This window comes from Ambystoma mexicanum, chromosome 9, assembly GCF_040938575.1.
Source record: "Ambystoma mexicanum isolate Mex_15411 chromosome 9, UKY_AmexF1_1, whole genome shotgun sequence".
NCBI lineage: Eukaryota > Metazoa > Chordata > Amphibia > Caudata > Ambystomatidae > Ambystoma > Ambystoma mexicanum.
Genome location: NC_090931.1, coordinates 1,030,328,437 through 1,030,342,109, shown reverse-complemented (window position 1 = coordinate 1,030,342,109; position 13,673 = coordinate 1,030,328,437). Strand labels below are relative to the sequence as shown.

The 13,673-nt window shown below is 42.8% G+C and overlaps 1 protein-coding gene across 1 annotated transcript in view; it reads right to left on the bottom strand.

Annotated features, from left to right (window-relative positions):
* Positions 1-13,673, bottom strand: part of GRB14 (growth factor receptor bound protein 14) — a 1,091,974-nt gene that overhangs the window by 189,610 nt on the left and 888,691 nt on the right. Inside the window, exon 8 of the mRNA XM_069616312.1 lies at positions 4,899-4,979. Within this exon, the coding sequence (XP_069472413.1) occupies positions 4,899-4,979 (81 nt within the window). The remainder of the gene's footprint in view (positions 1-4,898; positions 4,980-13,673) is intronic.

Below are 13,673 nucleotides of genomic sequence, written 5' to 3'. Positions count from 1 at the left end.
GGAGTCTTCCCTTCCCCCCTGAAGGACTCCCTTGTTCACCCTCTTCTTAAGAAACCCTCTGCCGACCCTCCCTGCCAAACTAACTATCGCCCTATCTCCATCACTCATTTCCTCTGCAAACCTCTGGAAAAGCTGGCCATCCCCCAGCTTAATCTTCACATTGATTCTGTTGGTTGTCTCTATGACCATCAGTCTGGCTTCAGAGCTGCCAGAAGCCTGGAAACTGCTTTCCTGAACATCTGTGTAGACCTGCTTTCCAACATTGATTACAATACCCTCTGTGTCCTCACCTTATTTGATCTCGCTCCTACCTTTGACATGGTCAGCCATGCCATTCTGTTCAACCGTCTCTATGATAACCTGGGTATCACTGATCAGGCTCTGGCTTGGCTGACTTCTTTCCTCTCTGATTGACACTCCCAGGTCCAACTTGGGTCCTTCGTCTCCTCTATCAATGCCACTCTCTGCCCTAACATTCAGTGCTATGCGGATTACACTCAACTCATTTTCAGGCTCCCTTCCACCACCTCTTCTCCTTCTCTCATCTCTGGCTATCTGCCTGCTATCCAGGAGTGGTGTGCCGCCAATGACCACTGCCTTAATGCCAGTAATATTCTCCTCATTGGCACACCTGCTCCTTCCTTTCCAGTCAATCTCTGGCCGGCCTCTCTTGGCCCTCTTCCTGCTCCCACCTATGAGGTTAAAAACCTCAGGATCATCTTCGATTCCACACTCTCCTTCTCTCCTCACATCTCTGATGTCTCTAAAAAGTCACACTACCAGAGACACCTCCTCAGCGGTATTCTTCCTTTCCTTCCCTTTACCCAGAAGCTCATTGTCTCCAGAGCTCTGGTTCTCTCTAGGCTGGACTACTGCAACAGCCTCTTTCTAAATGTGCCTGCCTCTACGCTCGGCCCTATGCAACTCATCCAAAACAGGGCTGCAAGACTTGTTCTTGGTGTCAAGCCCAGGGATCGTATCTCTCTGGGACTGAAATCTCTGCACTGGCTCCCAGTGGCGACAGGGATTAAGTTAAAAACCCTCTGCATTGTTTACAAGGCCTTCTGGGGTCAGGGCCCCCAATACCTTCAACTCTCTCTTCCTAAATAACTTCCTTCTTGAGCTCTTCACTCATTCTCCTCCAACTCCCTCAGGGTCAATTGCTTCTCCAAGCAACGAGTTGGTGGTAGATCTCTTTCTTCTGCTGGGGCCTCCCTCTGGAACAGCCTCCCTGCCTCTCTGAAAATTGAGGAGAACCATCTCCTGTTCCACAAGCACCTCAAGACCTTCCTCTTTGCTTTTGCTTCTCTCCTCTGCTCCCCTGCTGATCTCCTGGTTGAAAGTGAAACTGCACTGGTTTACCTGGCTACCCTCTGATCTCGGGCCCAGGTCCCCTCCCCGCCAGTTGCACACCTGCTCTGCCCCTCTGGCAACCCTTGCTCCCGGGGACTGTTTTTGTATCCCTACAGCACCATTACAGCACTTGACACCTGATGTCTGCCCTTACCCTTGTACTTGCCACCAGCTGGCCGCACCTCTTATTTATTGTCTTTATTGATTTTACCTATTTATTTATTTATCTCATTTATTTTTAAGGCCATTTTATGTACTGCACTGCCCCCTCCCCCTACTCCCTGCACTTCTCCCATTCCCCCCTCCCCTGCACTTGCGCAATCCCAATGTCACCTGGCCTAGTAAGATTTCTGTCTTTTTCTTCCCTCTGTCCCCCCCTTGGCTTGTTGCACCTTGAAACGCTTTTGTGTGTAGGTGCTGTCCGGTCAAATGGTCGAATATAAAAGATCGAATGACCATTTGATGGAAGTCAAATGGTCGGAAAAAAAAAGGTCGATTTTTTTTATTTATTTATTTATATATATATTTTTAGTTTTGGTTGGTTAAAAAATATTTTTAATAAAGAAAAAGGGGGGTCAGGGGGGAACCCCCCCATAAAAAAATAAATAAAAAAAAAAACCTTTTTTTCGACCATTTGACTTCGATCAAATGGACATTCGATCATTTCGTTTTCGACCAGTTGACCTACAACCTGTGTAGGTGGGTTATAAATGCCATATCATATCATATCATATCTGATTCCCCTTATCTCAGACAAGGAGGTGGTAAACAAGAAGTGCCAAAAAGCTACCTAGCTGTGAGCTTCCCCATGAAGTAGATCCATGTAAAGCATTGCTCATTCCTAAAGTCCAGAGGTACTAATAACTGGACTAACACTGAAACTGGCTCTTTCAAGAGCATTACTAAGGCTGGTGAAAATTGTGACTAGCAGCCTGATTCTTTGAAAAATATAGGGGGAGACATCGTCTGCAGACCGACATTGAGTTCTTTGAGTGCCCAGACAAGTAGGGCTAGGGACAAGACTGTTTTCAACATGATCCCCCGTTAGTGAAACTGCAATTTCCTTTTCTTTGTTGAGTTATCGTTTGTTTAAAGAAGTAATTCATCTTTTCAATCCCTTGAGGTCCAGCACATAGAGGTTCACTTCTAGGCCTCAAACCAGGAATGTGGGATTTGACTGCCATCAACCCTTTTTCACACCGAAGGAAACCTTAAACAAACTCGTCAGAACATTTCGCCATTTGAGCCTTCTAAAGAGTTTCTGTGCTCAGGCATACACCATGTTTCACCTGGGAGTCTGAGCATCATTGTACCGGCATGAAAGGAAAAGCCAACCTTCCGGCTCCATACATTCCTATTGGTGTTTTGTGGCCATCTGGATGTTCAATAAAGGTCTATGCCCTCTGGAATCCTGGGGGTGGGGGGGGGGGGGTTACAACACTTCTGTCAATCAAATAACATGGTTGATAATGTGAGATGATTAAGCACTCGTTTTCTATAAGAGATTATGTTGATAATTATAATTGATGTATGTGCAGCCATACCAGCTGACAATTGTCTGCTACCCCGAAGTAATCTCCTGAGCAAATCAAGAGCATTACTGATGGTGATGGGCTATTACCAAGGTGGTACAGGCCACGGCTGGAGCGATTATTTCCATAAGCATCAGTTGGGGTACTAGATGGGCATGAATATATATGAACATGTTGTTTCTGGTGCAAGCCGTACGTGGAGCACAGCATTGAACCAAAGATGAGCACGCCCTAGTCAAGATCCTGCCACGGGAGAGGTGCAGTCATCTGGACCTGAGTCCCTTTTCTCTTTCCATGGTAGCCAAGGCATGAGGCGAGACAGAGGCATGACGGTGGGGGATGACATAGGGTAGGAGTATCAGCATGGCGAACCTAAGTGGAGAGGTATGTTTTTTTTTTTATTTGGGGGCAGTTAGGTTGGGGCAGGAGGTGAGAGAATGCAGCCTTGTGTCCTTACGTGAAGCCTGCATCTCTCTGTTTGTGATTGCCCAGCACTAGCTACGGGGTGCTAATGGCTCTTCAATATTTAGAGTGTCATTGACAAGTGTAAAAACTAGGTCAACATTTATTCACTTTGAAATGTTACAACCTTGTGTATGAATGTCCATTTTAAACGGTTCTATTTTATGTGAGCAATTCATTAAAGTTCTATAAAGTAATTTTGTCTCAGCACATATTTTGTGTCACTGATGAATATTTTGCAGATCGTACAATGTTCGAGTTTATATTCAATCTTTGAATGCTGGCATTCTACCTCTTAGATTCTGATCCACTGCAGAAAAGCCTTTACTGTGGAGGCCATTCTGGCTGTCTTACAAGATATCCAATGTTTATCCCAAATAAGTAGTAATGTATCCAAAGCATGCTCAGGTTGCATTATGGCTGATGCAATAATTGATAAATAGTAATTGATTTGTGTATGAATCCTTTGTATTTATGTTTGATGCACATCCTATTATTTGTGAGAATTTTGTCACAGGGCTCGACCACTTGCTAATGTGGTATCTGCAATCCTCAATTGGAATATATCAGGCTCAATATGCAGCGTCCTTTCTCCTGTTTAGTTTTGACCATTAGGTGGTTCTTCCAAGCTGAAACTATTGCACTGGAGTAAATCTAGGAGGGAGACAGGATATGTCGATGGCCACAAAGCTTTTAGGAGTTGTTTGGTTATTTACCCACCCATTGACTGCCGTGGATATGCTAATCCCTATGGCCATGCTCATCAACTTCCTGCCCTTCCCTTCCACAACACACCCTCCTAGGATCTCTTTGAGCTAGCATCATCAAGCAGTAACTTCAAACTTTGTGGTCGAAACATCAGCCAGTGTTATTTCAAAGCAGTGTTCTGAGAGTAAATGGCTTAGGTTGAGCTGTAAATGTGCTGCTAGTGTAATAAAAATGTCTTTACCAAGTGTGCCATCAGCTACTTGAATTAGAAGAAGTATGCATGTCCTTCTCAGAGTTCCTGCTAAAAACTGTCATTGGCAAAGCCAAACGTTTTGGCTTGTGTATATGCTTTAGCTAGGCATGTCCCAGGCACTGTTTTGATATACCCATGTACTTGAACCATGTGGCAGCTGCTACAAGGGTTGTACTAGTGCATAAAATTGGACCGAGTCGCAAACAGAATTTCTTTCCTTTTGACACAGGCTGTTTGAGTAGTGCCTAGGGGAGAGTTTCTTTGTAAATGTGTTACAAATTGTCCATTTTAAAGAGTATTATTTCAGCAACACAGGTAAAAACAAAACCTCTAGTTACATAGTGTAATAACTCACCAAACCGGGCCACTTTGACTAATAAACTGGCCCATTTTGACTGATAAACATTGGGCTACACTAGCATGTTGGCCCTGCACTTTGGGCATTGCACTATTTTCTCATATTCCAGTCTGAGGTTGGCTGCGACCATTAATGGGCACTGCGTACAATTATGGCATTTGATGCATTTGATGTTCTAATGAGGAAAAGCAGACTTTAACAAATACTAAAACCATAAGATGATAATGCATACCGTAGGTGACATATTCTGGGAATGGAGTTCACTTTTGGCTTGACGTGGTCTCGCATAATTCTGATACAGCTGCATTCCATACTGAAAGAATACCAAAAGTACATTATTTTTGTGCTCAGAGTTGAATGTATTAATTCTCTTAATTGAATTCATGAAAAAAATGCATCATTACAAAGTAACACGGGCAGTTTCTCTTTATAGCAACTGCCTGATTATGGGCCAGGTGGTATTTAGAACATCTGATATTCCTAAGATTTCCCCATGTGATAAATTCACCTGATTATAAGGTGAAATACATTTAATTTCCTCACATTTTTACACTCCACCCAAGTGGTGGATGGTACAATTATAAACCGCTCCCAGATAAGAAGTACGTTTAATGTCATTAAGTGACGTGATGGGTCAGTGCACCCTTTAAACCTCAAGAACACAAGCTGTCGGAGAAAGCGTGCGACAAAATAAGTTTCAAAGCAGGCATTTCAGATATGCACCCTCTCAGCCCCCTTTGCAATACAATGCAGTGAAGAGATAGCACATTATTTTGGACTGTGCAGTAGCATTATTCAATCCATCCCAACACCTCATAACGGTAATGGAAATGGATTACAAAAAAACTCTAAACATACTGCCTGCAAGTTTTCTCTAATACCTCATGTGGTATTTTGAAACAGATATATTGTGGAGACTCCGATTTTCTACAGATGTCATAAGATGCAGCTATGAACGATTTTTCAAACCTCGGTCCATATTATTCAAAGCGAGCCAGCCACAATAGCTGCCTGGCACACACGCACACAGTCTTAAACACATATTGTACGTTGAGTAATCAAGAATGAAATAATGGAGCACATGTCGACATCGCCAATACAAAATGTTTTAGAACCTTTATAATTCGAAGGCTTTGTTGACCATGGTAGACCTCATTTGCATGGAAAGCATCACATAAAAACGCCTAACTTTTTATAGTTAATAATTTCTGATCGAGAATACTGCATTTTTATATTTCGGTAATTAACTCTCGAAACCTTATTCAATATTATTATTATATGCATTAGTGCCATGCCTGCTTTATCAAGCTCCCCTTGATTCCCCCTCTCCCTTCTTTCTCCAGTTTGTTCGAGTTTGTCTCGTTTTTGTCTCCCCCCAACTTAAACTATTGTTAAGCAAAAATATTTAATTGACAAGTTGTTCTCATATATGGTTATACATGGTTCTATTTATTACATACTAGTCTTAATTGGACCACTTGGTCAGTCACACTAGTCCCTCCTTTCTGTGGTCGGACAGAGTCATTGGTATTTCCATGGGTGGTGATACTGGGGATGCAAGTGGCACAGGGGACAAAGGGGTATAGATGTGACTTTGAGCATCAAGTGGGCCAGGATCAAATGTTCCTCCAGAATGACAAGGACAGGCACATGTAACTTGGTGAAACTGCACACACCTTGCCAGGCTGGAGGCAACTGTCTGTAACCATATGATCTGCAAGTCCAAAAAATGTCCAGAAGAGCAGCAGTACCTCTATCCAGGTCAGTGATGTGAAGCGTGTGGCTGCAGTTCCCATTTGTGCCAACAGGCACTGTGTCATTGCCCTTATAATACACAGAAAAATGGTCAAGTGTCTGTATCTTAACAGGTTTTACTGGCCCCTTGAGCCATGTCAGAAGTTATAAATATCTTTGCCACACATTTCCACATTCTTGGTTTACCTCTGCCATCCCTTCTTCTAAGAATCCCCTCATTCCTCTACAAATCTTCACCCCTTTGTCCCATCGGTTAATTTATGATAATAGCCCCTTTTAAACTCAATTGGACTCCTTGCGTACACCGAACATTCTTCTGCTCTTCACGATCCATAGCTGAACATTCTTTGTCAACAGGTAGAATGGATGCTGTGACTGATTGACCTTTGAACTTCCCTCAGACCCTGCACAAAGCTCGAAGCACTAGACACAGTGCATCTACTAACTCTATTTAATTTGGTAAAAACACCCTCGGGAAACCAGAAGCACAGTGGATGAGAGAGCAGATGTAGCAAAATCCTACAGCTCTCTCTCTCCCAAACCTCCTCAAGTGGCTGTCCCATACATTATCTGCTGCAAAACCATGTGCATCTACTATTGGGTCCACATTTACGTTATCTTCATCATTCAGAAAATCAACGTCATTATTTTTTTTTTTTGGCCTCAATAATACGTCTACAATTTTCAAAACAAGAGACTGGATACATTTAAACCATTCATAGCCACATTGTCTGCCATGACTGAACATGATGACAAAAGAAACACAACCACGTGTAAACAATTATTATAATATTCATTATAAGTGTTCTTCTTTTTAAAACAATTTTGATGTAACTCCTGGATTTCTTTCCACACCCCCCCCCTTTTCCACAGAAATGAACTGCAAATCCTTAGGGCATACTTTACTTTGAGCCTGCTCCTGTGCCTATAGAGTGGTACCAGTATCTCTTTGTATAACACTGATATTCACCCAGCTCTTGTTGCCCTCCACCTTCACAGCAGTCAGAGCAGTGTAAATCACACAATGCAGCCCATGGAAATGCTGCTAATTCCAGCCACTCATAAAGGTCTGGATGTAAATCCAGTCTCCAGGGAGTAGTAATTGTTTGTGCTGATCGTGGGTTTCCTTGCTGCTTCCTCCTAGAGACTCTTGGTAAGAAGAGACAACCTGTGAAGATATAATCTTGAAACCTTTGGTCACTGCCCTAATGAACCCCCTAAACTGCTCACCTAGGACCTCTGCCGTCTTATGTGTATCTGATGTAGAGCATGCAGGTGTGTATGTAAGACAAACCCTGTCATGATCCCATGAGAGCTGAGGTTTTGTTCTTCCCTGGCTGATTCCTCAACTAAAATAGCACCTGGGGTAGGCAATGCAACCATGATTACTTTAATTAATTACACATCTTAGCCACCGGACCTTGAGCAACCCATTTAGATGTTCCATGGTTCTGTTGGCCTATGGGTGGTATACTGAGCACAACCTGTACTTGATTCCCAGGAGCAAAGTAATTTCTGAGAACAAGGCAATTAAAAAGTGGGTTGCATTGTCGTATGTCAAGACATCACAAAATCCCCACTGTGGAAATACCTCTCCCACCAGAAATTCTGTTGCAGACTTAGCTTCAGGGTGTGCACATGGACCAACTTCATGCCACCAGGAGAATGGACAAACTATGACAACAAGATATCAGCAGTTATTACATTTCATAAGTACATCATCAAAGCCTACATGGTGATCCCGAAATGGCCCAGAGTGCCTCAGCAAAACTCCCCTTAGTGACCGCATGGTGTTTCCAGGATTGAATTCCTTTCAAACTATGCAGTTTCCTAACAAATCTACTAACTTGTTCTTGGAGGTTCGGTATAATCCATTCTTCCTGGAGCTCTGCTGCAATTTGTCATCAAGAAGTGTGCAATGGGAAATGTAGTTGCTCTAGAGGCACACAGAGCAGTTCTACAGACATTGCTATCTTCCTTGTCAGCTCCTTTCTCCACAGCAAATATATGAGTGAGAGGGCACATCCCCACTTAGCCCAATGCCCCTGCTCCTCTTTAGGTGCTTTGCCTTGCATTTCTACGATTTGAAGCACCAGGACTGCAGTATAGGGAGCTTGCAACTGTACCTGCATGGACACAGTTTCCATTTTCTGGGAATCTGTAAATGGCAGATATGCTGCTTCCTTCACCGCCCTGTCTGGGGCCTCATTCCCAAGTGCTATGGAGTTAGTACGATTAGTATGCACAGCACATTTTACAATCCCCACCTCTGTGGACAGGGATCATGCTTTGATTAGTCTGGATAACAGCACAGCATGCTGGACCAGGGTCCCATCAGATCTCCTAAACCCTCTTCTCTGCCACCTTGATAACCCTGAATGCACAGTGGAGGTTACATAGGCAGAGTCAGAATAAATAGTCTTCCCTTTACTCATTGCAAGCGCCTCTATAAGTGCCACTAGTTCAGCCGCTTGCACGTAGTAATGCGAAGGCAACCATTTCTTCAGTCTGACCTGGTATTACCCATACACAAAGCCCACAACAGCTGCACCTGTATGCTACTCACAAGTGTCCTGATTGATGATCGAGGACCCATCAACAAAAATAACCTTGCCTCCCTCTGAAGCATCCTCCTTAACACTCACCCTCTCTTCCTCTCCTCCCTCATAGGTTGCACAATCATGGACAACGTCATCAGGTTTCACTGGTTCGGCCACACATTTTGCAGGATTGACTAGGTGACACTGTACAGGATGTATAGATGAATTCAATAAAATAACCTCATACCCCAAGACTCTTTGGGGCATCAAAGTTGACTTCGATTTTTCTTGAGATCGCAAAGACTCTATGTTCCACATACAATGTCACTGGGCAACCCATGGTAATGGTTGGAGAATTTTGAATTGCAAAAGGTGCTACCACTAAAGCTTACTCACAAGGGAACTGTTCATGCATCACTGGGTCAGGGATTCTGCTATAATATGTGAAAGGTTTATGGCCCAGCAATGTTTTCTGGGTCAAGACCACTGTTAACACTCTCATTCGAGTGAGAAAACAAATAAAATGCTTTCTTATAATTCAGGGTTGCCAAGATCAGAGCATTGCTGATCGTGGCTTTGAGTTCCCGGACGAAAGTCACCATTTCTCCAGACCATTCCATTGGGCCCTTCACCTTCTGTGCTTCCTTAAGTCCTTGCAGTAAGGGTCCCACGTCACTAGAGTAGGCAAAGATCCAAGATCTACAATAGTTAGAGAGTCCTAAAAGATGATGCATTTGTTTCATCGTGACTGGCTGAGGCGTATTCTGAACTGCAGTGGCTCTCTCTGGCATTACCTTCCTTCCTGTAGGCAATATCACTTTCCTCTGTCTGGCTATACTGCAATATGTATTTGTCTACTTTGTACCCCTTCTCCACAAGCAGGGTGAGGAGCATTATTGAATCTCCTCGACACTGCTCCTATGAAGTGCTACAGACTAGCAAATTGTCCACATACTGGATCCCTGTACTGGAGACATGCAAATTCCCTAAATCTATTCGAGCCACCCTTTTGAAAACACTTGTGAATTCACAGTACCCCTGGGGCAATCTTGTGTGCTCAAATCTGTGACCATGATAGGTAAACACTGTGAGGTTCTGAGAATCGGGGTTTAAGGAGACAGAGAATAGTGCATTCTTCAAATCAATTACTGTGAAGTGGATCGACCCACGAGGGATATTACACAGAAGGGTAGCAGGATTCGGTACCACTGGAAATTTCACCTTAATGACATTATTGAGGGGGGGGCAAATCATGGACCATCCTCCAACTGGACTCCCTCACTTTCTTCACAGGGTAGATGCCGTATAACATGGGGACACAGAAGGTTGTATTATGCCTTGCTTTAACACACTCAACTATGAGTTATCCGTATGTTTCATGTTGTCTTATTTTCGAAGTGTACAACAACTTTTTTACTTTGTATAGGCTATATATTATATGCACTGCCTTTTTTTAAATACTTTGTATACATTGCTAACTATGTGAATATTACCAAAAGAAGACAATTTCAATCTTTAAAAAATTATGCATCTTTTTCAATGAATTAATTATGCATACATTCTTTTAGATCACGATGTCTTATCTAAACTACACATCAGCTTCATCACAAAGAAATTTGTTGTCCTGAAGATGGCCATTTCACTTATTCCTGAATGGATACCTGAGAACGTATCTAATCTGACTTCTGGCCGAAACATGTCGACACTCTCTTTCTCGAATAGCGTTTAAGCACAACTGCTATAGTCATATTCTTTAAATGCGAAAGGAGGACTGATAAAATGGACTGATAAAATCTCCCCTCTCCCCCCTTTTTTGTATGTTCTATTACATAGACAGTTGTCTTTTGTTTTTTTCGTAATGTACCATTGTATGAATATATATTGTTTTTAATATTTATCAATAAAATAAGATTTATACATATTTTCCCATTTAGATTGCTCCATTTTGTCTTCAGTCCTAATGAGTTTTTTTGCAATGTATTTTTTACGTGACATATTTATGGTGTTGTTAAGTTGTATGTGATAATAATCGGTCAATCTCTACTTCCCCCTGGGTTCCAGTAGTGAGGGGTTTTTCAATTCTCTGTGCTTCATGCACCATTTTTTGCCTCTTGCTTTAACACAGCCATAATCGTCTCCTAAAATCCCTTGTCTGCCTCTCTAGACATGGAGTACTGCTTAACCCTTGGTAATTTCGCACCAGGTTTCAATTGTATTCACACTGCTCCAACACATTTTAACAGCCCCACATCATGAGGATTGCTGGTCCATAAATGGTCCAGCACCTTTTTCAAATCCTTCTTCCAATGTGGTGATTAATTATTAACACTGAACATGGTCTGTGGTACTTCCCATTGCTCTATTGCAATCTGAAAAGGCACCACGATCTCAAAAACCATCTCTCTGCTGTCTTTAGTGTCTCCAAACAATTGCTCGTCGGACACACCCCTTAGCGATAAGGTTGGATCGATGCACAGAACTATGCACCACTCTCTGCCTTCCTCATCAGTGCCTGAGAGAACCACCTTGTTCTTCTTGATCACTACTACCTCTTGCAGAATCTTAACAATGGTGCTTGGTGTTACCTCCTGTGGCACAATATGCTGAAAAAAACTACATTTTGTACCCGCCATGTCTGATTTCTAATTCCCGGGACTCAACAAAACCATTACCCCATAAAGAAACAACTTTGACTATACAGCCATCCCCGTATCCTGCTTTCACTACAGTGTGCATGCAAATGTGTAGCTTCTCTTACCAGATAAGAGATTTGTTGGGTATCTGTGCAATACAACAGAGGAGCGGATACATTTTGTGTACTTATCTTGATACATAGAGAAGCAGTATAAGGATAGCCCCAGAGAAACCCTTTGTATCATCATTTTGCCTCACAAGGAGAACTCACCTTCCTTGATGCAAGATTGTGTAGCCCTTGCAGCGACCATGAATTGAAACGCTTGGTCACCTACCTGCACACCTATCAAGGATTTATCTTCCAGATCAGTGGTAATGGACAGGACTGGACACATCAGAGATCTCTTTGGGCTGTCCTGTCCTGGTACATATTAGCATAGAGGAGCAAAAAAGTATTCCCTCCAAAAAACACTTGCTTCAGTGTAATGATTTAACATTCTTTGGGGTAAAGGATTTTTCTCCAATCTCTGTACCGGTGTCTGTGGTGGCATGGTCAGTGGGACACCATATTCTGTGCAGCCCTAGCTACTGGGTTCTGTTTAACCGGTACCTGCTGCGATTACACAGAGCCAGGGGTATATGGCATGGTTGGGGATTGCATCTGCTGAGCTCCCATGTTAAAATATGGTAACCTGTCTCAACAATCTCGTGACAGGTGTCCCATCTTTCCGTACGATCAACACTGAATCCCATATAACCCAACATAGTTCTTTCCAATTGACCCATTAAATCGAGGCCCCATTCCTCCAAACCCACCAAATGACCCGCTTCCTTGAGAACATCCTCCCCTAGCCCTTGGAAACCCTCCTATTGGCTTTGGACCGGGGGTATACCCATCCATCCAACCCTGTGTCATACCTGATTCACCATGTCTTTGTTGTCTCAATTGTCCTTGCTGTCCTTCCATAGAGCTAGTAATCACTGTCCCTTCTGAGCAGATTTCTGCTCACTTTTTCTGAATAAAGCTTGGCCTCTGCCTTTTCCGCCTGCTCTACACATTCCTTTTCTTTGTCTTACCTCCTTTTACATAAATGCACAATATGTGCCTGAATTTTTTGCCAACTCTTTCCTACTACCTTGTATTTGTATTTGTAGTTGTAGTTTATTGAATTTTATATAGCGCTTTTCACCAAAGCGCTTTACAGAGAACAATTTGCAATACATAAAATAAGCAATGTAGATTGAAGTTCAGAATCAACCAGTAACAGGGAACAATTTGCAAAGAACAATTTGCAGAGAACAATTAGCATACATAACATAGGCAGTGTATGTGGGTGATCAAAATCAGCTAGTAAAGATCAATCAGATGTCTGACGTAGGTGTGTTTTTAAAGAAGAGCCAAATAAGGAATAGGAAGTAATGGAACAGAGAGAGCGGGAAAAGGTTCTAGTGATGATGAGCAAGAAGTTGGAAGGATTGAAAGCGTGATGGAGCACACAGGGGGTGTGGGACAGTAAGTAGAAAGCGATCAGCAGAGCAAAGAGAGTGAGAGGGAGAATAGATGCAAGATGGTCAGGGGCAAGTCCGTAGATAGATTTGAAGACAAGACAAAGGAAGTTGTATTTGAGTTGAGAGTGAAAAGAAAGCCATCCCAGCGAGGAGAGGGATGAGGCGATTGAGTCACGATGGGAAAGAAGACAGAGGGAGCGGATGGAAGAATGATAGATTGATTTGAGAGGGGCAAGACATTTGGAAGGAAGACCAAAGAAGAGAACGGAGCAGTAGAAAAGTCGAGAGAGGAGTAAGGAAGATACTAGAAGCTTAGTGGCATGGAAAGTGAGAAATGGGCAAATTTTGCGTATATTGAAGAGATGAAATAGACAGGCACAGGAAGTAAGAGAGATGTGGTGGGCAAAGGAAAGATTAGTATCAAAGTGGAGACCAAGATTGCGAGCAGAAAGGAAAACACGTAGATAGGGGGAGGAAAGCATATGAATGGAGGAGTAAAAGGAGGTGGGAGGACATTAGCTGGGAAAAATAGAACATCAGTTTTCTCAGCATTTAGAGTAAGAAAGTGC